The sequence below is a fragment of the Aedes aegypti genome, chromosome 1, assembly GCF_002204515.2.
Source record: "Aedes aegypti strain LVP_AGWG chromosome 1, AaegL5.0 Primary Assembly, whole genome shotgun sequence".
NCBI classification, from domain to species: Eukaryota; Metazoa; Arthropoda; class Insecta; order Diptera; family Culicidae; genus Aedes; species Aedes aegypti.
In genome coordinates, this window is record NC_035107.1 from 194,553,169 (window position 1) to 194,576,790 (window position 23,622).

General features: G+C 38.5%; 2 protein-coding genes and 1 long non-coding RNA gene across 4 annotated transcripts; 2 read left to right on the forward strand and 1 right to left on the reverse strand.

The window, feature by feature from the left end:
• Positions 1-1,655: 1,655 nt before the first annotated feature.
• LOC5567794 (zinc finger protein 275) lies at positions 1,656-12,659 on the reverse strand. 2 transcript variants are annotated; one of them, XM_021856431.1, is made up of 4 exons: positions 12,542-12,659; positions 11,509-11,525; positions 2,205-3,574; positions 1,656-2,141 (listed from the first exon to the last, which is right to left on the reverse strand). In XM_021856431.1, exons 3-4 carry the CDS (start codon positions 3,570-3,572, stop codon positions 1,737-1,739), a joined length of 1,773 nt encoding a protein of 590 aa, XP_021712123.1. In that variant the 5' UTR covers positions 3,573-3,574; positions 11,509-11,525; positions 12,542-12,659; the 3' UTR covers positions 1,656-1,736. The 2 variants fall into 2 exon arrangements, with proteins under 2 accessions (XP_021712123.1, XP_021712127.1); XM_021856435.1 differs by lacking the exon at positions 11,509-11,525 and having other exon boundaries at positions 12,523-12,653.
• A 74-nt stretch (positions 12,660-12,733) lies between these two features.
• On the forward strand, positions 12,734-20,378 carry LOC5567793 (NADH dehydrogenase [ubiquinone] 1 alpha subcomplex subunit 6). Its single transcript, XM_021856445.1, has 4 exons — positions 12,734-12,834; positions 13,274-13,448; positions 13,561-13,676; positions 20,118-20,378. The coding sequence occupies exons 2-4, from the start codon at positions 13,319-13,321 to the stop codon at positions 20,244-20,246; spliced, it is 375 nt and encodes a 124-aa protein (XP_021712137.1). The 5' UTR covers positions 12,734-12,834; positions 13,274-13,318; the 3' UTR covers positions 20,247-20,378.
• Positions 20,379-22,313: 1,935 nt separating this feature from the next.
• Positions 22,314-22,966, forward strand: LOC110680653. The gene is made up of 2 exons (XR_002502959.1): positions 22,314-22,459; positions 22,515-22,966. It is a non-coding gene; the product is annotated as an uncharacterized LOC110680653 (long non-coding RNA).
• The last annotated feature ends 656 nt before the right edge of the window (positions 22,967-23,622 follow it).

Below are 23,622 nucleotides of genomic sequence, written 5' to 3' on the forward strand. Positions count from 1 at the left end.
AGGTTTCAGAAAGTATCTTCATAGATTCGGGCACGCAGAGTCGGCACACTGCCCGAACATCGAGGAGACATCGCAACATGTAGTTTTTGAGTGCTCAAGATACGCGGAAGTGCGGAACGAAATACTCCGAAGCAACGACAGAGTTTCAAACCCCGCCGCCGGGGTAATCTTCGTCGGATTAGGATGCATCAACCGTCGGAGGCTACTCTGAGTAGTACGAGCGTATTACCGGCTTGAGTCGTCGGAGCGCCAGTGAACCAGAAGCCATCCTCCAACCGGAATCGCTGAGCCGACTTCGGCACACTAGAGTATGAACAACGCGTAACGTTACCGGTTTCGGGAGATATTCCTCCGTCGGGAACTTCTCCATCGGAGTACAGTAGCTTCACCGTCGGGAACTACACCGAGTAGTATCGATCACGACGAACCGCCGACTTTGGGCCATCGGGGCGCTTGCGAACCAGAAGTAGCCCTTTAACCAGAATCGCAAGACCGACCTCGGTATCTAACCGGTCCACCCGAAAAACATGACGATCAGAGCAGTGGAGTAAAGCTCACCAACAAACACACTTACATCTATCGTAAAAGTATCCTATGGCCATGGCGTGGCCACTGGCCAGTCCTATAATGTTAGTGTCGTTGAAGAGACAAATTGCAGCCAAAACGTAGAGCAAGAGGTGACGCAATGGCGTAGAGGCATCAGCAAGTGCTCAGCCCCCTGAAGTAATACAATGAGGTAGTTCCGGGTGGACATCGGACACCGTTGAGTGAGAACTACAGACGCTAAACCCAGTTAGCACCCCAGATAGCCCTGATAGGCATTGGCGTAAATACGGGGGGGCTACGGGGGGCTTAGACTCCCCTAGAAAAGTTCAAACCCCCCCTAGAAAATTTCAACTTTCATGCTAAGTATACACTTTATTTAGGGGATTTTTTCGATCATAAAGGTCAAGCCCCCTCTAGATTTGAGTTCAAGTTACGCTAATGCTGATAGGTGAAAATTTCTAGATTTACTAGAAGTGTGAAAATTCTATAACAAAAACAGCGAGTTAATGGTCGCAGGTAGAGATAGAATTTGTCCGAATGGTGTTGGTGTTGACGTAGTGTTGTGACATGTGACAATGACGTTTTCCGCGAAGTGAAAGGACGAATTGCGGATGCGAATAGGGTCTTTTACAAATTACGTAACCAGCTTAGGGCTCGCAACTTGCAAACGGGAACAGGCAGACCGGAAAAACTTCGATGTTTTCGAGCTTAAAGTGCTGTGAAAAATATTCGTTGGGAAAATACAAACTGGTGTGTGGCGCAGACGCGTGAGTTACGAGTTATAGCAAGTGTATAAAGGTGCGAATATAATTAAGTGTGAGAAATACGGCAGACTTCAGTGGACTGGTCACTTAGTGCGAATGTCGGAAGAAATAATTGAAAGAATAATACATATTCAATAGGGAAACAGATAGAGGTCGGCGACTTCTTTAAAGACCACGAATACGCTGGCTGTTCGCGCAGTGGAAGGGGCCAGGCGCCCTACACGTAGGGGCAACTGGTGACAAAAGACCGAAGGAGATGAAGTTCTACAATTACTACAGTCCTACAGATAAGCATGGATGTTCACAATATTACTGTTAGGTACGATTTATACATTACGTGTCAAGTAAGTTCAGAGATTGTTTAACATTATGAGAAACCTCATATTACCAAAAAATATTCGTTTTAATTCATCTGTATTTACCTTTCTATTCCACCGCTTCAATAATCAGCAATGGTTCCTGTTTGATGTCATCCTTCGAGTCGAAATCCAACGACTGTTCTGTCATAACGACTTCTTCGATAATTTCCTGGAAGCCACCTTCGTCTCCACTTACATCCCATCCGGTTTTATCTTCGCCATGTTCTTCCGCCTCGTCGGAGTGCTCCATATCGTCCAGTTCCAAACCTTGATGCCTGCTGCGAACATGTTTGTTCAGGGCATTTGTGGTTGTGAACCTCTTCGTACAGAAGCTGCACGTTTTTTGAAGTGATACATCGTGTATACGTTTGTGTCGCGCAAAAGTGATCTTCGACTTTAGTATCACACCGCACACTTTACATGGGTAGGTTACCTTATCATGCACTGCCAAGACATGTGTTTTCAGATCGGCCTAAAATGAATTATGTATATCATAAGTAACTACGACATTGAATTGTGTAAGGATAAACTGAACCTTTGTATAGTACTGTTTGTCACATTTATCGCAATGCCAATCCTTCTGTTTCAAATGGAACTTCATATGAATTTCCAACGAGGCAGCACTGCGTTCCATCTTCCCGCAAAAACTACACATGGAGCCATTGTCGCCGGTTCTGGCGGAGCAGCTATTGCCCTCGGAGTCACGTCCCTTGTTGGTGCTTTTATGACTAGGCAGATGGTACCTCAGCTTGGCCACAGTGGCAAAGCTGTCCGAGCATAATGGGCAGGTTATTAACTTGTTCGATTTCAACAAACGTAGCTCTTCGGGAGAATTATCACCCTCTTCCTTATTGTCGTGCTTCTTGATAAGATGATAACGATAGCCAGGCAACGTGCTCAGAAGCTTATCACAGACTTCGCAGCGAAACGGTCCACGGCGCTTCGAATCTTCACTCCCGACCAGCGGACACGTGCTTCGATGTTTTGCTAGATGAGTACGACGTTGAAATATTTCACGACAGTCGAGACATTCCCAGCTTTTTGATCCGCGAATTTTTCCCCTGACGGATTTGTACTTCTTCATCAGCTTGTCTATGTAGCGATCCATGCGAGCATTTTTCATCTCCTCAGTTTCAAAGTCATCGTCATCTGATAGATTTGCATCATTATTACCATCTTCGAGATATTCATCTTCGCTTCTATTGAACTGGTCGTCTACACCAGCTTGGTCAGGTATAGGCATCTGCATCAGCTCACTGAAGTGTTCCAGCAGCCTTCGTTGTCCTTCATGGCACTTCTCGATAAAACGTGCAACGGAATCAACCTTGTCGTAGCAGCCTGGACAAATGGTTTTAGCTGCTTCGAGACCTTCATAATCCAGAAAACAAACATTGAAGATATCATCATTTCGATGATCGCTTCGCAGCTCTTCCAGATCATATTTGTTATCCTGTTCATGTTTGATGCCACATAGCCGACAGAACAAGTCTGCCCTAATTGGTTCGACTTCGGGTAAAACGTTCGTAGATTCTTTGAGCAGAACTTCTTCCACTTTCCGTGCTTCGACGATGGATCCCGTCGTTACTGGAACTCTAGCTGGTGTTACACGATCACATTCCAGATCGTTATCAACGTCCGGTTTCCATCCATCCAGATACTGCGTTGGTACGGCATCCATTTTCAAGGTCTTCCGTCCAGAGGTCCTGCTTTCCAATACCGCTGGTTCGAAGTGCTTCTCACAAATGCACGCATACCGAGGGGGTTGGTAGTCTGCTTCACGCAAGCAGGCCCTATTCCAGGCCTTGATTTGATCGGGCTCACGTGGGAAGGAGAACATGGTCACTCCCCGCTCGTAGTAGTCCTTGTGGGTGCGACATCCCGGAATGAAGCAAATCCGCGGCATATCTGTAAAAGATCGAAATAGGAATATATAAGTATGTAGTATTAGAGTAAGGTACCGCGGGGCAAGTGGGTAAATGGGGTAAGTGAAAACAATTGATATATTTTACTGAATATGTGAATAAACGTTTTAAACTCATGCGTGAGGCCATTGGGAACATTACGATAGGTAAGAGATTTCTGAGATTTTTCAGCCATTATTGCATAATAGAGCGAAAAATTGTTAACCTGTCAACTGCTACTCCGTAACAAGTTGGCGGCGTACAATCTTATTTTAATATTTTCAGTGGAAAAAAGTTGCGGAAAATAATTTCCTGCCTACCACTTCTTAGTTGTCCTCTGTGACAGTTTCAAACTGCAATAAAAAAAAGTTTTAGAAATAATTTGACGTAGACCTAAAAATAACTAAATTTAAACACCGTCAATTTTCTTATCAGGTGGGGCAAGTGAAAAGTTTATCATTAGAGATTGAATTTGTGTTTTCTCTTTAAGTAGCCATAAGTAAACATGGTTTGCAATTATCATAGAAAAACACAACGTGCTGATAATTCAAGAAACACTATACTCAAGCGTTAAAAGCTATTAGAAATCATGGAACTTCTCTAAAAGATGTTGCCAAACATTACAATATTAATACGTCTACTTCGGGCAGCCAATTGAAAGGAAGACGTTGACTGAAATATTGCAATATTAGAGAACACACGGAAATCTCGTGGAATGTCTATGTAAAGCTAGTTCAAAACATAAAAATGGGGTATAGGTCTATCCACATAAAAAAGATTCTAAATACGTTATTGAAGGATTCCGTTTGATTTCTCCCGAAGAGTTATCCGACATTATATCCGACTTTCTCAAAAACAAATAACGAGCGGTGGAAATTCTACAAAGCAGAAATGCAATTGCTGTCCTATAATGTAAGAACTATCATTGGAAATGTTGCAGTTATAATGTTGTCGAATCATTTCAACTAACATAACTGAAGAGAAAAAAATTAAAGTGAAAAGAATAACATTTTCTTTGTTTACATGTTACTTATGTTATTGTTCATTGGGAAGTCTTAACAATTGTTAAAGCTAATAGAAATCGTGAATATAACTGTTTGTTTTTGAATTTATTGTTCAAAACGGTAAATTTTTCACTTGCCCCACTTTTGGGGTGAAGTAAAAGACATTTTTTTTTTTGGTGGTGGTTGGTCCCTAGTGATAAATCCTACCTCCGTTCTGGTCACGATCTTCAGATTATCGTGATTCGTCAACATTTGTATTGATAAAGTGGAAGGACATGCTTGAAATGGGGTTTGAAAGAAACGAATGTCAGAACCAGCGATGTGAAATGTACTGTAGCAAACATTTACCACCTCGACATTCACATTTTTCTACACGACCATCAAAATCCAAAGCAAACCGTGACAGTTCAAAACAAAAAAATGTCACGGCTCTTCAAAACTGTAATCTTCTTCTTCCCAACGTTTTTCAAACCCGAATGCGAAATGACTCGAGCACAGTGGTGACGCGATTTTTGCGGTTTTCGGGGTTTTGCATTTTTGCTCGATAAAGGCAGCATAAATTGAACTTGTTTATATGTATCGCAACGGAATGATTGTGCTCTTGCTGTTAGCGCTAATAGATTTTAATTAGTTGAAAACACAAGCGAAATATTATCGATTAAATTATTCAACATTTTTTTCAATCATTCACCCCGAGATGGCTGCCCGAAAACGGTCATAGAGGAGAGACAAAAACAGTCAAGCAGTGTGTGAACCGTTGGCAGCGCAACGCCTGATGGTAGTGATGCTGCTGCTGCTTTGTGTTTTGGTTGACTGGCAGAATCGATGAACTGTGGTAAATAGTGGTCACATTTCTCAAGCCTGGTCAGAACAGGTATCCACCAGCGACGCCAAACGGACCAACGTAATGTGGTGTAATTTGGGATTTGTGGATTGAATACTGATATTTTTTGCCAAGCATCAATATGGGTGACTTCCGAGGATAGCGAAACGTAGGAGGGGTTATGACAAGGTTGTGGGTAAATCCATCACATTGGGGTTGTGACTCTGTGTCTTGTCAGGAATAGGGTCTGATTGGTATTGTAGTATGCAATAGAGTTCGGAATTTATAGACAGACTTTGAGGAAAGAAGTTTTCAACGTAAGGCAGCAGCACCTTGGATGTTGGAGAGCGCAGGTCTGGAGAGTTGGGCAGCTGTTTATGCTGGGTTATATTACGTAGAAAGTGTAATCCGTTTTGCCTCTCATAAATTATGGGAAGTATTTGAAAATGGTTCCTTGTTCAGATTGTGTAACGCAAGAAAGAATCTTTAGCTCTGCGTTATATTAGGAGGTTATTTTTATAGTGCAGGGTCGAAAAGAGGATGAATATTTGATCACTTAAACTTTACGCTGCAAGATATTCGTAGTCGTTTTTCTTTTTTTTCTGATGTACAGGTATAAACAGGTATATTTAGCCTAAATAATGAACAATCATATGCGTAGAGCCTACGGGTCATGAAGTTAGGATTGAAATCAAAATAATATTGCGCATTTCTTTCACACCACAGGATTATCGCAGAAGTTTTTACAAGTGCGGAGGTGCCGGTAGAGGTGCGCGATTGCGTCGAGTCGGGTCGATGTTTTCAGCGGACTCATATTTCATATTTCGCAAATCGAAGAATGAGTGCTCTGAGGGCATCAACATGATTCGATGCGGTCCCACACTTTTATTTGTGCTTTTGTACTTGTCTTATTAAATAGGAATACTTTGTGTTAGGGAAAGTGTAGGAGAATAAATTATGATTTATTAGAATTTTCTGATAGAGGCAGAGTTCACATGTTACTTAGGAATTTGAAAGCAAATGAGAACCACATTAAATATTAATAGATAAACACTAATGCTCATATTTTTATATTTTTCATTTCATCACGGTCCGACAAAACTCGAGGTGGATAGAATCGACGGAACTACGATACGGAAAAGAAACAGATGAGAAACTATCGATACATTTATTCAACTATAAAAACCACGTTTTAACGTAAGGTACACCGGGGCAAGTTGAAACGGGTGGGGCAAGATGAAATGCGAAGTTTTGAATATGATGCCAATATATTTTATCAGATTTTTCTTCCCCAAAAGTTTGTTCCATCTTTTAACTTTTTGTTGCTGCAGTCAAATTTCGCAACATTATAAAAAATCAATATGATACCTTGCCATTTCATCTTACCCCAGCCGTTTCAACTTGTCCCGGTGTACCTTAATAACTTTATTTCTTTCTTCTCGTTTCAGCAATCCAACAACCAAACCATTTCTACTATCTTTTCATTTCCTCTTCGTTACATTTATAGTCCCTCTGGTACTTAATCGAATGGCGCATTCTGCTTTTATTAGCGCTGTCTTTGCTGTACGTTGAGCATGGTGTCGGAGGTGGTGTGCTCTGTAGAACATCTGATGTGCTACACGGCACGCCACTTCCGGCATTTTGTTTGGCGTGCGGGATGGGCAGTGCTGGTGATGAGGTGGAGGGCGCTATTCGGTTTAGTGCCAGAGGGACTATATCTATTTAATGTATCTGAAACTTGTGGGACCGCTTTAATTCCGGCGCCTGCTTGTGGAAGAACCCGGTGTGCTAAACGGTATGGGACATGTTAACGGGGGAGGCTTGGTAGGTCCTCACCCAGCCCGTGTCTAGATTGGCGGATAATTGTCTGCCAGGGTGTGGATTGAGCAATTACAATTACAATTACAAGTGAAAAGTAAAGAGACATTTTTCAAAAACATTTTCTGTATTTTTTTCTTCAATTTTTCATGAAAATCAATTTCAGCATGCTGCTTATATTTGGTGGGAGTCAAGCTAAAAAATATACACGACCTCATTTGTTTCAATTTAAAGTCTCTAGAATTTGAAGAATCTCAACTATGCGAATTCCATTACCCACTTGCCCCACGGTACCTTATTATATTTTTAATTATTTTTTTGGTGGAGCTTATTGCAACTGTTTTGTACAAGAGCTGGTAAGGGAATTACACTTTTCAGAGTTTTTTCTTACAACGGGGAAATCTGCAAACAGATTTCTTAGGGAGTGAGCGGAGCAACATCACCGACGACCCACTAAAACCAGTCCATGCTCTCGCTGAATTGCTCAAGTGGTATATGTACAGAGTGCACAGACCCTTATCTTCCCGGAACCACCTTACGGTAGTTCTCCGGGATTGATCCTGTGCATATAGCACTTAACACATGTAGCATCTGTTCACCACGCATAGGCACTGCTTTTCCTACCCGACCATACAATGCATTTGTTTGTCTGATCAAGGCGCGTTATATGCAAAAGAGTCCTAAGCGCCAAATTTCATGGACCAATGCACGAGTTCACTAATTTGACGTTTGAGCGGTGCCAAATTCACTCGTTGCCATGGTCACGTAAATAACACGGCACCGCTCAAACGTCAAATTAGTGAACTCGTGCATTGATCCATTGCTTTGACGTTTGAGCGGTGCCGAATTCATTCGTTGCCATGGTAACATAAATAACACGGCACCGCTAAAACGTCAAAGAATGAACGCGTGCATTGGTCCATATTTAGGAAATGAAATCTCGCGTAACTTTTCAAAACGGCCTATCTAACAATTCACACATTTCGAGTAAATCGAGCTTGAAGGTTGTGAAAATATATTTTGAAACTGTATCAAAATGAAACAATTTTTCCCCACTGTGTTGCTTGTAGAGGGAAGCAGTGTAATAGAGTTCAACGTATGAAATGAAATTTTGTCAATTTATTTGGAAATTACACTGAAATCTATAAAAACATCAGATAGGACGTTTTGACCAAAAATATGTACATAGGATAAATCACATAGGTCGTTCTGTTTCAACAATTGTTACATTGGACATTCATTTCTGTCATTTTGTTCCAGTTATAGTAACATCGGATATTTTGATTTGAGCACACAACAATCATGTTTTATTTCATTTTGTATCCACGTGCGTTGAACTGCTTCAACATTCAAGTTGAACTGCTCATTTTGTTGCGGTGTGATAATCGCAGGCACCAGCTGTGCTTTGTTTTTATTCATTTGAAGAAGAGACGAATGACCTTCGGGTTAAAGTCTCTCACGAACAACAACAATTTGATTCATTCAATGCCACGCCGTCACTTTTTCCCCCCGTCTATGTGTCCTATGTAACAACAGAAGGAGGGGAAACGTTGAGCTGTATTTGGGACTTTTTGCTTTCTCACTGTTTCTCTCTCAATATTCCCCCCGTTTCAATGCTGGTTTCGCCCACACTTGTTCGTGTGTGAGTTACCCACTGCACGACGGGTGGTGACGACTGTGTTGCATTCGGCACCAGCTGTCGGCGCAAACAAGAAATAGCGGTGGAAAATGATGACGATGACGGCGCCGTCGATTGTGTTGAAACCAATGCCAAACAAATACATACAGCTTCTCCGCTCTTCGGTGAATGATTGCTCTGCAAATATATGTGCGCAAGTCGCGCATGCACGTTGCTCGTGTTGCTGCCGTGAAGCATATGTATATGCTTCATCGGTCATGGATCTGAATCGGATTGATACAATAAGATCATGATGCTGAATATCATTTCCCTAAATGCACTCAATTCGCTGATAATCGACATTTTGTTGCGGTGTGCTAATCGGAGACACCAGCTGTGCTTTGTTTTGATTCATTCAATCCCACGACGTTTTTTCTTCCCATCCGTCTATGTGTCCTATGTAACAACAGAAGGAGGGGAAACGTTGAGCTGTATGTAGAACATTTTGCTCTCTCACTGATTCTCCCTCAATTTTCCCCCCGTTTTTATGACGGTTTCGCCCACATGATCATGTGAGAGTTTCCCACTGCATGACATGGTGGTGGTGTGTTGCAATCAGCACCAGCCGTCGGTTGAAACAAGAAATTGCGGTGGGGAATGATGACGATGACGACGCCGTCCATCTTGTTGTAGGAACTCGAGAAAGGAGCCCACGTCTAACAAATACATACAGCTTCTCCTCTCTTAGGTGATTGATCGCTCTGCAAATATGTGTGAGCAAGTCGCGCATGCACGTTGCTCGTGCTGCTGCCGGGAAGCATATTTATATGCTTGATCGACCATGCATCTGAATCAGATTGATACAATGACATCATGATGCTCAATCTTGTGATCAATATCATTCCCCTATATACACGCAATGCGCTAATAATATGAAAAGAGATGTTGCAGCTGATCCAATCCAGCGAAACGGTAAAACATGATTTGGCAAAAAGACCAAAATACAGTTTTGTGTAACTCATTCTCTTTTTGTCACTTGAGCGTTTTCAATTTTGCGAGGCAGTGCGACTCTGAAAATATCGACTGAAATGATTGAGAAGCAGTTATCATGGCATTCTATGCATCTAAGTAGTGTCTCAGACACGCTTCTACAAATCATTCTACCTTTTAAACTCCATTCCAAAGCTTTATTCAGAAATGTCCAATGTACCATTAGAATCGTGTTTATTCATAAATGTTACATATGACATGTGGTTGGTTCTTTGATCAAAGGTCCAATGTAACAATTGATTAAAAGCGATGCAGTTTTGAACATTGGTCATTTTGTTAAGCTTTGAATAGATTAATTTGTTGTTAATATATCAGAACGAGTGTTCTAGTGTGCTGCTAAGTGGTGCAACGCAAATGATTTGCAATGATAATCTCGATTTGTTTACATTTGTTACTTAGGACGTTTTGAAAAGTTACGCGAGAAATCGTTTGTATCGGTTGCCTTATCGGTGATCAATTTCACCCGAAAGTACAGAAAATTTTTTTAGACATTTTTTTCGCATTCTTCCACATTGTTCAGTGTGCGCCGATGAAGGCCTTTTGGCTCTGGTACACTGAGGCAAAACTCTCGCATGATTTTCATAAGATCACACTAATGAACGCGTTTTTTATTATTTTTTTGTTGGTTCATAAGACACTTGCGTATTTCATTCGACGAGATTGAGATTCATAAGACAAGTGTAATTTTTTCATAACAATCAATTGTCAATGTCATAAGAACGCTTATGAACCCCATTGCTCTTCATTGTGAAGAACCACGTGAGGCAAATTGTCTCGGTACAGCCATTTCACTATCAGATATTCAATATGGCTTCCGAAATGGACGTGTTTGCTGATTTGTCGCTGGCTGACTCCGTTTCTAATGCATCAAAGGGTAAATATTTTCTATTTATCATCAATTCCGCTGTAACTAACACTTTCTTTCAATCAGATTAAGGAACTGGATCCAAAGAATAAGATTTTTGGATGAAAATTCAAAACAATTTGTATGACGCGTAAGAAATCACAAACCCCCCTCATTCATTAATCCACCCCTAACGTAAACCTGCACCAATTAAGGCGTTCTTCACAACTTTTCTCAATAATGTTTCGCTGCTATAATATACTTCTTCGCGTTCAAAATAGGTTAGCCAACTAGAGTAAATCGAATTTTCATCCATTTTGTCGTATCGCAAATCGATTCTAATGCTTACAGTAAAGTGCTTTAATCGAATTGCGACATGACAAAATGGATGAAAATTTGATTTTCCCAAGTTGGTTAACCTATTTTTCAACGCGGATTAGTATTATTCATTCATTGAAATTTCTAATCTAAAACTCAAATCACACAAGACAGTCTTATGGAACCAAGAATGGATCAGAACGTAATTCATAAGACTATCTATGGATTTTGTTATCAAGTCAATGCTGGTTCATAAGATCATCTTACGAAATTCCTTCGAGGTGTATTATGGAAACAACATCTGTCGAAAACCATACGATGGTCTTATGAATTTCAAAGATTTTTCTTGTGTCGTAATTCCATAAGCAAATCTTATGACAGTCTTACGTTTGCTTTCCTCAGTGTAGAAATATTGAAAAAAGCCAAGATTTCGTCAAGCTTAGATGAAGCTCATTTTGCTTACCTGTTACTTAAATTGTACACTGAGGCAAAACTCTCGCATGATTTTCATAAGATCACACTAATGAACGCGTTTTTTATTATTTTTTTGTTGGTTCATAAGACACTTGCGTATTTCATTCGACGAGATTGAGATTCATAAGACAAGTGTAATTTTTTCATAACAATCAATTGTCAATGTCATAAGAACGCTTATGAACCCCATTGCTCTTCATTGTGAAGAACCACGTGAGGCAAATTGTCTCGGTACAGCCATTTCACTATCAGATATTCAATATGGCTTCCGAAATGGACGTGTTTGCTGATTTGTCGCTGGCTGACTCCGTTTCTAATGCATCAAAGGGTAAATATTTTCTATTTATCATCAATTCCGCTGTAACTAACACTTTCTTTCAATCAGATTAAGGAACTGGATCCAAAGAATAAGATTTTTGGATGAAAATTCAAAACAATTTGTATGACGCGTAAGAAATCACAAACCCCCCTCATTCATTAATCCACCCCTAACGTAAACCTGCACCAATTAAGGCGTTCTTCACAACTTTTCTCAATAATGTTTCGCTGCTATAATATACTTCTTCGCGTTCAAAATAGGTTAGCCAACTAGAGTAAATCGAATTTTCATCCATTTTGTCGTATCGCAAATCGATTCTAATGCTTACAGTAAAGTGCTTTAATCGAATTGCGACATGACAAAATGGATGAAAATTTGATTTTCCCAAGTTGGTTAACCTATTTTTCAACGCGGATTAGTATTATTCATTCATTGAAATTTCTAATCTAAAACTCAAATCACACAAGACAGTCTTATGGAACCAAGAATGGATCAGAACGTAATTCATAAGACTATCTATGGATTTTGTTATCAAGTCAATGCTGGTTCATAAGATCATCTTACGAAATTCCTTCGAGGTGTATTATGGAAACAACATCTGTCGAAAACCATACGATGGTCTTATGAATTTCAAAGATTTTTCTTGTGTCGTAATTCCATAAGCAAATCTTATGACAGTCTTACGTTTGCTTTCCTCAGTGTAATTTTGGTTGTACTTCACTAAATAACTGAATTATCTAATCCACTACTTTAATAAACATTAAAATGTTCAGACTTTCGACACTGTTTACAACTGGATGGACTGGATGCGATTTTTGTTTGCGATCAGAACAAATCGATACATTTGACAGCTTCGTGAGTGTGGTGAGTTCCTCCCCTCAATCTAAACATTGAACACCCCTAAAGTGGAGTCTTTTACACGCACACTGTTGCGCCGCGCTCTTCTCTACTTGACGTTTGACTGTCAAAACATCATCTGGCTGTGATCGTCGTCGGTTTGCACTAAAGAGTCTAAATTATAAAGAGACGAAATCTGATCATATTCAAAATAAATCAGCTAGCAACTATGCCAAATCTATTACGCAGCACTGCCAATGTTAAATCCCACGCTAAAAGTGAGTCACAAGTTTTATGTGTTGAGTTTTCACAGGTTTGGGTAACGAATGAAAAATTGACTGAATGTGTGGAAAACCAATGTAATGAGTAGAGCATTCTTTATGCAAAGCATGAAAATTGCAACCGACACTCAAGTATTCAGAAAATATGCTACTTCAGAAGAAGCAAAATTTTCGTGGGCGATGACATTTTTGTGTGAGCCGTTTTCAGCTTGTATGAAAATGTGTTTGACAAGTCTCCTGCTCGATTGGAATGGCATTGACAGTAAACTTGGAATTCCAATTGGAACATTTCGCTTCTTTGCTTATAGTTTCTTTAGTTTGCACACTCCGTTTGCAAAAAAGCTCCCAAACCCGAAGAAAATATGGCCAGCCGAGAAGCCGTTCGCCGGGCCGTGCAGAACGTCCGCCCGATCCTGTCGGTGGACCGGGAAGAAGCCCGCAAACGTGTGCTGAACCTGTACAAGGCCTGGTACCGCCAGATTCCCTATATCGGTAAGTTGCTCGGAGAATTCTGGTCTGGTGTGTTATGTCATACACTTAGCATCCTATCGACGAAGTAGGGAAGATTCGCTCGAATTGCGATTATTATTCCATTCCATTTCAGTGATGGACTACGACATCCCGAAGTCAGTGGAGCAGTGCCGCGAGAAGCTCCGGGAGGAGTTCCTCAAGCACAAAAACGTGACGGACATTCGGGTGATCGATATGCTTGTGATTAAGGTTGGTATTTTGTTTGCTATTTGTATCTTGGCATCTTTGATTCACTTTGCAGGGCATGTTGTAGATCTCTGGTGTCTATTTTAATCAACCCGGGAGCATCATGACAGCTGCAGTACAACGTCAATGTACCGAAAAATTTTGGTCCGTGGTACTGTCAAACTCAATGAAATCATGGAGCGTGCTCAAAATAGGGCGTAAACTAGAATTATGCTTGATGGGCATAAAAAAAGTTTTACATTTTTTGTTTGGCATTTGTAACATCATTATAAACGAGTGATCACCAAGTAGCGATTCTCTAAAAGGATTTGTACGGTCATCGAGAAGATTTTGTATGGCCCACGAGGGAATTTTGAATAGTGGTGTGATGTGGTCCGCATGCTGTAAGTTGCTTATAGTATCCGTTCCTTTGTTTACGAAATTATTTTTTGGCCACTTGGCAATTCAAAGCAAGACAAATTTTTTAGGGATCGTTCAAATATTACGTAACACAACAAGGGGAGGTAAGGGATACTTTGTAGTGTTTTGGTCCATACAAGAAATTGCAATTATCCATATAAAACCTGTTACTCCAGGAAGGGAGGGGGTTTAAATTGGCAAATTCCTTCGTTACGTAATATTTGAATCATCCCTTAGATATTTACGATAATCATTAATTTATATGAAATTGACTGTAGTTATAAGCTTGAAATCAATCTGAGATCATATCAACTCGCAGTACATTTTCTTTTGCGGAACACTTTTTTTCTCATACTCACCACCATATGTCTAAGTTTCAATCAGATAAACCTATTGGATGACGTATCCCGCTTTTACGAACGCTAATATCACCAAAAATTAGCCCACTTTTACAAAAAGGGATTTAGTGATCTGACGTTTGACTTGGGTCGCTTGATATGGACTTATCCACCGGTGCACTAAATTTACTCAGTCCAAGAATTTTGACACTTGACCGAAACACGTGGGAAGCATCTACGTGATCCGCTAAAGTGTCAAAATTATTTAACCGAGTGAATTTATCACACCGGTGGACAAGTCAATTCTCGCTCTGAGATAACGCCCTATAAGCCATTGGTAACCACGTGCGTAGCTCGTTGTTTCTGAGCGCATGAAAGAATAAGCATCCAAACCAACATCACGGCCAGGTAGATATTGATCCTTTCTTCCCCATAGCGCTGTTAAATACCATGAAAATCCATGCAAATGCTCAGAAACAACTAGCTACACAAATGGCTTTTAGGACGAGATCAGAAGTTATGCGAGAATTGATCGGACCAAAGCCAAATATCATTATGTTGGATCCCTACCAGAAAGTAAGCTAACTTTTGGCGGCCATTACCGCTTTTAAAAAGCTGGATATTTCATCCAATGGACTTATCCGCGGTCTTCTTTTCTTGTTGATTTTTTCCGATCTAAATATGTTTATATAAAATGACATCCACGCCAACACGAATGTTCACCGGATGAACAATGCGTGGATGAATGTGCAACGAAATCGTTTATATTTCTGTATACATCGCCAACAGTAAAGGTTATCTTCACACTGAAAGTTGCAGCGTGACGTCATCGTATATTAGTTCATAGGCTTATTTGATTGAAACTAAGACCTCTGGGGGTGAGTATGAGAAAAAGTGTTCTAATCCGCATAGAAAAAAAAACTGCAAATAAAAAAAATATCACTTTTCGACTTCATTCGATCTCAAATAAAAATATAAAAAGATAAGGACACGGTCTTCAGCCATTTAGCTGCACGGAATGTAACTTAACACTAGACAATGGATAAGGATGCTCTAGTGGCACAGTTGAGAAACATTCCTGACGAAAAGTTTCAATGGCTGAAGCGGGAATCGAACCCACACCCAATGACACGATGCGTTTAAATGCCTAACGACACTAACCGCACGGCCACGAGGCCCACAATATTTTATTTTATTTTATGTTACGGCCAGCGCTTTCTTTTGAGGGCATAAAAGCGATCCACAAATCAGTTAGGCTGTATTGTAAGTAATTTCTTATAGATTACTTTTCCGCAAAACAAAGCACTAACACGTCATTTAATCTTTTCACCGAACGAATTGGTACGCTCTTAAGTTCATTTGGTGCTTAAACTTGGTGATATTATTAAATTTATTTCCATTGGCAGACGAAAATATCAGACTCGCCCTTATTTCATTTCATTCCATTCGTTGTTTTGCACCCGTCAACAACGAAACAAAATTCCGATCTGCCATAGTGAAAAATTGTGCCGGCAGCGGTGGATGGCCCCATTGTTTACGTTGAAAGTAGGTACGTGAAAATTGCGTTATCTGTCACTTCGCGGGGGGGTTGATTTTAATGCAAAATCTTAATCTTTAAAAAGTCTCTTATTTCAACCAATAGTTACTATTGAATTCTGAGCCGAAAACCTGAACAGGAATTTTCACAAGGATAACTCCGAAAATGTTCCAAAATGCTATTCCAGCAGATTTTTCAAAGATTCCTACAGGAGTGCCTTCAAGAAAAAATCCAGACTTTTCAAAAAACATTGTTGAGCGTTCTTCCAGGAATTCCTTCAAGAGTTATTGAAGGAGTTCCTACACCGATTTTTCATTATATTTTTGGCCATTTTCATATAAATTCTTTCTTGAATTCATCTTCGGTTTATCTCAGGAATCGCTCCAAATTTCTTCCAGGGATTATTTCAGGAAATCTACTAAGAATTTTTTCAGGAATTCCGTAATTAATTTTTAGTATTTCTCGCGGAACATTACTAAAAGACCTATGTACAAATGAGAGATTCTCTCCTCTCTCGTTCTCTTTCGATTATAACAGTGGAACACTAAAGATTTTGGGAAGTTTTTCACTATAGATCGAAAGTCAATTTCCTTGACTAGCGTTTCATACAAAAAACGCAACAGAAGAGATTAATGTGACTCAGTTATTAATGAAAGAGAAAGTAAACAAAGAGAGCCTCTCAATGTTAGATAGGTCCTTTAGTAATGTTACGCGAGATTTATGTAATTTTAACATATCGTAAGCCTGTCGGAAATACCATTCTCAGGTAAAAAAAAATAACAATTTATATTGAAATTCAACCAAATCTCTATGGATTCCTGGAAATTTCATATGAGGGTTTACATAGGGTGACCATCTCCAAGAGATTCAAAATCAGGACTTATTTCAATTTTCAATTTTATTTTGTAAGTTCCATTTTGAATTCCGAACAAAACTCATTTTCAACAGTTTTTTTTTTTCATATTTTTATTGTTGAAGATTTGCAATGTAAAGAAATAATTGATCATCCTGTAGAGAAATTTGAATGAATTTCTTGAAAAATCACTGTTCAAAGATGAGTGTTAGGGATATTTGGAATTTGAGAAAATATGTTTTAATGTTTATGTTTAACACTATATTCTGCTATTAATAACCCATGAAAGAGATGGTTTTCCTTATATTAGAGTAAAAATATACTAGTATTATTGATCGTAATCCCTTCTCCTAAAATTATTTATCGTTTTTTTTAGAAAGATCTCGTGGTACATCTAATTAGCGGGTATGAGTAGAAATTAAAATATAACTAGCCTTTGCTAAGATAACAATCTGTAACTTTTTCGAAGATACTTGGGATTTTCGACTACGTAATCGTCATCTAATTCGCCAAAGGTTTACAATGGTTTGGCTGGATCTCTGATAATAAATTTCTCAAGGTTATTGTCGGAAGTCTACCAGGTAAGAACCCTTCTTGCCAAACTGTTGCATAAAATGTCATCAAGGATCCTGCCAGGAAACCACCAACAGAAATTCTTTAACAATTTTCCAAGGGTCTTAAAATATCTATTAAGATATCCAAAGAGATCCTGCAGAAATCTCGCCTGCAATTTACCAATAATTTTCAATGGAATCTGCTTAGTGTCTGTTCAAGATCTTGATAGAAAATTTATAAGAACGTTAGAAAATAACCAATTACTTTTCATATATTCTAAGAAATATATTAAAAAATCCACTTGTAGTGGTTATGGTAAAAAGGTAGAATAAAATTGTGGGTAATTTTCAAAGTTTAATTGTAGATGCAAGGAAATGCACCTAAATATCTCGAATGATGGTTTTACAAGCAATATCCTGGGAATCCTGTTAGGAATTAATTAAGTTTTTAGTAGAAATCTGGTTTCTATTAATTCAGCATTCTTGATTATTCTATATCATCAATTTATTTATTTATTTCGTCAATCATTTGTAGACTACATAGTTACATAGTTTCTTATATTCTAAGATTTCCTAGTGAGTTAAAATATGATTTCAATTTGGTCCGGGCATACTTAGATCAATCATTTCACAGTGCTCATTGTAAACAGACATCATTTGATTTAGAGGACTAAATTTGGCGTAGTTTGTACGATAACGATCTAAAGTAAACACATTTCTGTGACGCAATTGTCGATTAGGAGCATAAAAGTTTAATTTGGATAATAGCTTTGTTGAGTCAATACGTTGTGAAACGATATCGTTAACAAATGCGACCATGGCATATTCTCGTCGCTGTTTTAATGTCTGAATGTTTATCAACATGCATCGTGCTTTATATGACGGAAGAGCAAATACAGTCCATCCTAATTTGCGGAGTACGAGCTCTCTCATTCTATACTTTCTTGAGTTCCTAAAGATGGTATTCGAATGAGGGCATTCCTTGAGATGCATTAAAATGTTAAACAACGATAAGAAACATTTTAATGTTCCCATGATCACCACCACTATTGCTAAACTTTGATTATTAAAAGTTTCGACGATATAAGAAAAGTTTTTTTTTTAATTTGAATTATCTTTAACATTTCATGGTTCAACAAGTAGAAAAAGCAGGACAAAACTTCAAATATGAAAAATAAATCACGACACCTCAATATAATCTCAAAATCAGGACATGTCCTGCTAAATCAGGACGGATGGTAACCCTAGGTTTACATCAACAAATACTACGGCAATTATTGCAACCATTTCAACACAAGTTTTTCTCCGGATTCTGTTCTATTTTTCCTACAGGATTTTCCTCAGGGATTCGTTTTTTTCTAATCATTATTCTAGAAATTCAACCCTCAACAACCTTGAAAACTCCCTCAGAAATGAGAGTTTTCACCTCATCAGGAATTTCTACAGAAGTTTCATAGGAGATTACTAAATGATTTGGTTTAGTACTACTTTCCGGATTTTTTAGGGGTTTAAAATTTTTTTGACGATTCCCTTGATTTTCGAAAGAATCCTGGATAATCTGTGGCTCGTCGAATTATACCAAAATTAACCTATTGTATTTATTTTTCACTCAATCATTTATTTAAAAGGCTCATGCGCCCTCAGGCATTATGGAGCCGAATTATTGGAACTTTGTTTGCTTCTTAAGGCCGCACGAGGCGTCAATATAATCCTTATCCATTTGCAGAAGCAAATCTCAAGTACTACTCCATATATCGATGCGAAACAAATATCACTATATTCTATATGTGTAGTGTATAACCCATTGAATTTTCAGCTGCATCGGTTCACTAAAACTCGAGATTTGATTCTGCAAAGTTTTGATGATAATGGATCATTAAAATAACCAAAACGGCCGCTATGAAGAGCATAGATAGCGCCACCGTAGCCATGTGTGTTTGGCAGAACAGTAATGCTGTCACAATGTTAAATCCCATATACAGTGGCGCCTTTATTTTGATGCGGTGAGCACTGGCAAAAACAACCTTCAATGATCCATTGTTAGAGTGAGACAAAAGATAGGGAAAATAACACGGTCTACCGTATCACCTTAAACCACGAGTCTTAGGTTTGGCCGAGGCTAGGGGTAACAATAATATACAGGAGGGGATAAGGTAATTGCTACTGGACTAACGTATACGTATACTATAGAGAGGACTGAACAACCTGTAACGGTACAAAAATACGGGTTTCGAGGGGACACGAGGTGGAAAAGCGGAACAACAAGACGGGGAATCAAACGACAATTGCGGCTTGCTTAATGAATCGTACACAAGCTTTTTGTACTCCAAGTCAAGTTCACCCAACACATCTCTAATGTCCTCTTTTTCTGGTTTCTCTTGGGCCCTGATGGATACATATAAATCTGATCTGGTAACACCGTATTGGGGAAATCTCAAACCACATGATTGGCGTCTTGATAGCCTGCACCACAGCTGCAGCGATTGCTATCTGAAAGCCCCATTCATGGGCTGGTTTTAGTGGGTCGTCGTTGGTGCGGCATCCCCACACTCCCAGAGTTACCTATTTGCAGATTTCCTCCTTGTAAAAAAAAAAAGATAGAAGTTCTATTCTATAGAAATACGTGCCTAAATAATAGTGGTTGGACATAAGGCGATACATTACCTCGACTAATGTCCAAACCCCCAGTGCGCATCGTAGTCTAAGATTAGGTAACGCCTCCATAATCAACATTCTCACTTTTCTATCTTCTTCCATTCACAGGGTCAAATGGAGCTGAAGGAATCGGTGTCGATTTGGAAACAGAAGGGTCACATCATGCGCTACTGGAAAGAAAGCGTTGAGCCCAAGCCAACCGATTTCCTGTCGAAATTTTTGTCCGGCCATAACTAGAGAGAAGGCAGGCACGCTATAAATACGCACCGGGTAGTCTCCTGGACCTCCCTAGTGGACTAGTGGCATGTGAAGAATGACGCGGTTTTTGATGAGATATGTTAAGTAGTTGGAATAAAAAAGTACTACGAATTTTAGGTTGTTATCATTTTCATCACAGTTATCCATTTGTGTCAGATTTCAATTATCTACTGCTTAGTAAGACTAACAATATGTAGTACAGTATGCTTGCCTCTATTCGAAGTTATGTAGGTAATTTGATAAGTATTTTCCATTAATTACGCCAATTTGGGTTGTTTAGAGGTACCTAGACATAAGGCTTATTTTTCAATAGTTCTCAAACACAAACATTCGTGTGCTCTTCTGAATTCAAATCATATAAGAAAAAGAAACCTCAAAGTTTGAGCCAACAATATCAAAATTCAGAGCTGCCGCAAGCGACTTGAAGATTAGTTTTATAACTTCGTAAATTTCTAACCAATTTTGAAGAAATATGTTATTCTTTTCAAAATTAAATATATGAAATGGTTGTAGAACATCAAATTTCTCTCAAACCAAAGCTTAGTAAAAAAAAAGTTTTCTCCAATATTTTTCGTTTACTAAAAATATACTAAAAATTTACTAAAAAAAAATTACTAAAAAAATCAACTTTGTTTAATCATAGCTTCATGAATACTCAACCGATTTAAAATCTTTTACATACTTTGACTGCTGTGAATTGCAAGTCAGTCCCATCTGCATATTCGTCAAAATTGAGTTGAGTTCAGTTTTCTAAAATTATCCCATAAGGAAAAGTAATCGCACAGTTTTCCGCACCGTGTAATACAAAAAAAAAACATGTTTCGATCATCTCTATATTTTTCTCAGAAAGATATCGTAGTGAAAAGCAAATTGTGAAAGTTTCATTAAGATTTGATGATGATCCAATCCTCTGGATTTTTTTTGAATATTTGTATGGAAACCGAGTTTTGAAACTTCACAACCCATTTTCTCTATGCCTACTTTTTACAGATTGGACTGACTTGTGATTCACGGCAGTTTAATGCTACCTACCTTGATACCTTATTTAATGCTAATAATCTTAATACCTACTAGTACTGTACTTACTTACTAGTAACTCTGATTCTAGTAAGAATCGATCATTTGTCAAAACCGAAAAAAAAACAGTTTTCTTAGGATTGATCAACTTATTAAGTAGAACAAGAACGTCCGTTCATCATAATTGACAAAATAAAGAAGCGGACGTTTTTGATTTTCCTTATTTAAGGTTTAACAAATGAAAAAAAGGTTTTAGCTTTAATGTTAACGTTAACCCGGCAAAATTTTAAAATTTATTAAAAAATCATGTTTAGTAGACCTGTTCACTTTTTCTAAGGTACCCTTGCCACATCAAATTCTGAACTTATTTATCAAAACAAGTTATCTGTCCAAAAATGAGCCAATTTGGTAAAGTTTTAGAGGTGTATCAAATCGATTTTGTGTTTTTTTGGATTTTTTCCCCGAAACGCGTTCCTGAAACCCAGAAAAATCATTGAAAATGATCCGAAAATACCACTAGCCTTTTGCCAACACAATAGTCTATCACTTTTCCGAAGACACTAGGGTGTTTTGACTGCTTGTTAATTATGCTTTTAACGTAATTAGTCAAAATATCTCGAAAAAAGCAATATATTTTTCCAGTTTGCCATATAAATTTCGATAAAAATCTTATTATATTTTGTATCCAATTCAACTATCTATTTGATCTGAGTGTTACAAACATATCGTTGATACATCATTTTCATGTGAGAATTGAATTTCACTTCGAAATAATTGAAAGTGTATCACTCTATACCCTAAAATCTCATAGGGTTGCCAACACAAATACACTCTATGAAAACCACAGTTACCCATGATTTAGACGTCATGTCTTTGAACCCTACACGCTAACTCAGAAGTACCCATTTAATGGGTTCCATGTACCCATTTTTATGACCAGTACTGAGTTGTCAGAAAAAGGGTATTTTTTAAATGTCATAAAAAGGGTACTTAATCCCCTTAATGAAGTTTCTAGTCGTTAACTAATGATGGGTACATAATACGCATGCTGCTTTGAAGAGCAGCAGCGCCATTTTTCAATTGGCTGTGCGGTGGCGTTTGTTTTTGTAAAATAAATATTTTTCTTTCCTGTAACTATTTGTAAATGGGCAATAATATTAAACACATCTCTCAAGGTAAGTAATTTTTGGTTTGATTAAAGGATAGTTATTTTCATTGTTTTCATTCTAGAATGATTACTGCATACAACATCCGAATATGGCTGTGGCGCAGACAATTTCGGGAGCCGATGTCCAATGTGGAAGGTTGGAATTGGATAGGAAGAATATCAGGGAAGCGTCCTGTAAAATATTGGCTGTATGGTCCATTGAATGATCTCCAATAAAGCATTACATGATACTAAATAATAAATATTGATTGTTTCATTTACATTAGTTTGAGATTGTTTTAAATTAATTTTGTGAAAAAATCAACTTGAATGCAGAGCGAAATGAATGAAAAAAAGAGGGTTTTTTACCCATTATTGTGAAACCAATCAAGAGTGAAATATACCCATGTTTTGAAGTTTCGGCCGAATACTCTTTAAAGAGTAAATGGGCCGTACCCATTTAATGAGTTAAGCCACTTTAGTTGGAAATGGGTACGAAAGTACCCATTAATGGGTACTTCCGGGTTAGCGTGTACTGTCCATCATCATCGGCTCAAAATAGAGTTGATTGTAAGGTTTGCGTCTAAGGATCAGAAGATCCACGGTTCAAGTGCAAGGAATAATCTTTTTTCCATAATCAACAGTAATCGTAGCTTATCATCACAATATTCGATTAACAACACCCGCCCCCCATCGTAAAGATTTTTGTGTGAATATTGATCAAGTTTTGTATGAGCCGTAATATCATGGAGTCACTCACGCCCCATTTTCAGCGTCTAGAATTTGTGAATAAGCCCGTGCAATTCGATCATTGATGCGATGCTTGATAGATTAGAACTATTAGCTTTATTTAGGTTATCAGTACGATGTTGGTTTACTCTTCAAAGACTGGAAGACTCATTAGAGTTCTAGTTCTCAAGGCTGTTGCTCTTCTGATTTAACTTGAGTCATCATTTGTAGTTGCCTTTATAAATTAAAAGGCAGTTCTTCCTGTAACGTGCTTTTTTAGAATGGTGCTGTATTAAGGAACAAAAGATTTCATCCCGTGTGAGTGAAATTTGAGCATGATTAGGTCAAATAGTTACAAATCTTAGCTTGATTGGTGTTAAAAAAAAAAAAGAAAAAAAGATTATCTCTTGTACTTGAACCTTGAATCTTCTGATCCTCAGGCCCAAACATTACCATCGACTC

Bases quoted from the DNA above. Each gene is read 5' to 3' on its own strand.
- LOC5567793 (XM_021856445.1), top strand. From the start codon at position 13,319: ATGGCCAGCCGAGAAGCCGTTCGCCGGGCCGTGCAGAACGTCCGCCCG. The intron at 13,449-13,560 runs GTAAGTTGCTCG...ATTCCATTTCAG, and splicing joins CCGCCAGATTCCCTATATCG to TGATGGACTACGACATCCCG. The intron at 13,677-20,117 runs GTTGGTATTTTG...TTCCATTCACAG, and splicing joins TCGATATGCTTGTGATTAAG to GGTCAAATGGAGCTGAAGGA.
- LOC5567794 (XM_021856431.1), bottom strand. From the start codon at position 3,572: ATGCCGCGGATTTGCTTCATTCCGGGATGTCGCACCCACAAGGACTAC. The intron at 2,142-2,204 runs GTTCAGTTTATC...AATTCATTTTAG, and splicing joins ACAAACAGTACTATACAAAG to GCCGATCTGAAAACACATGT.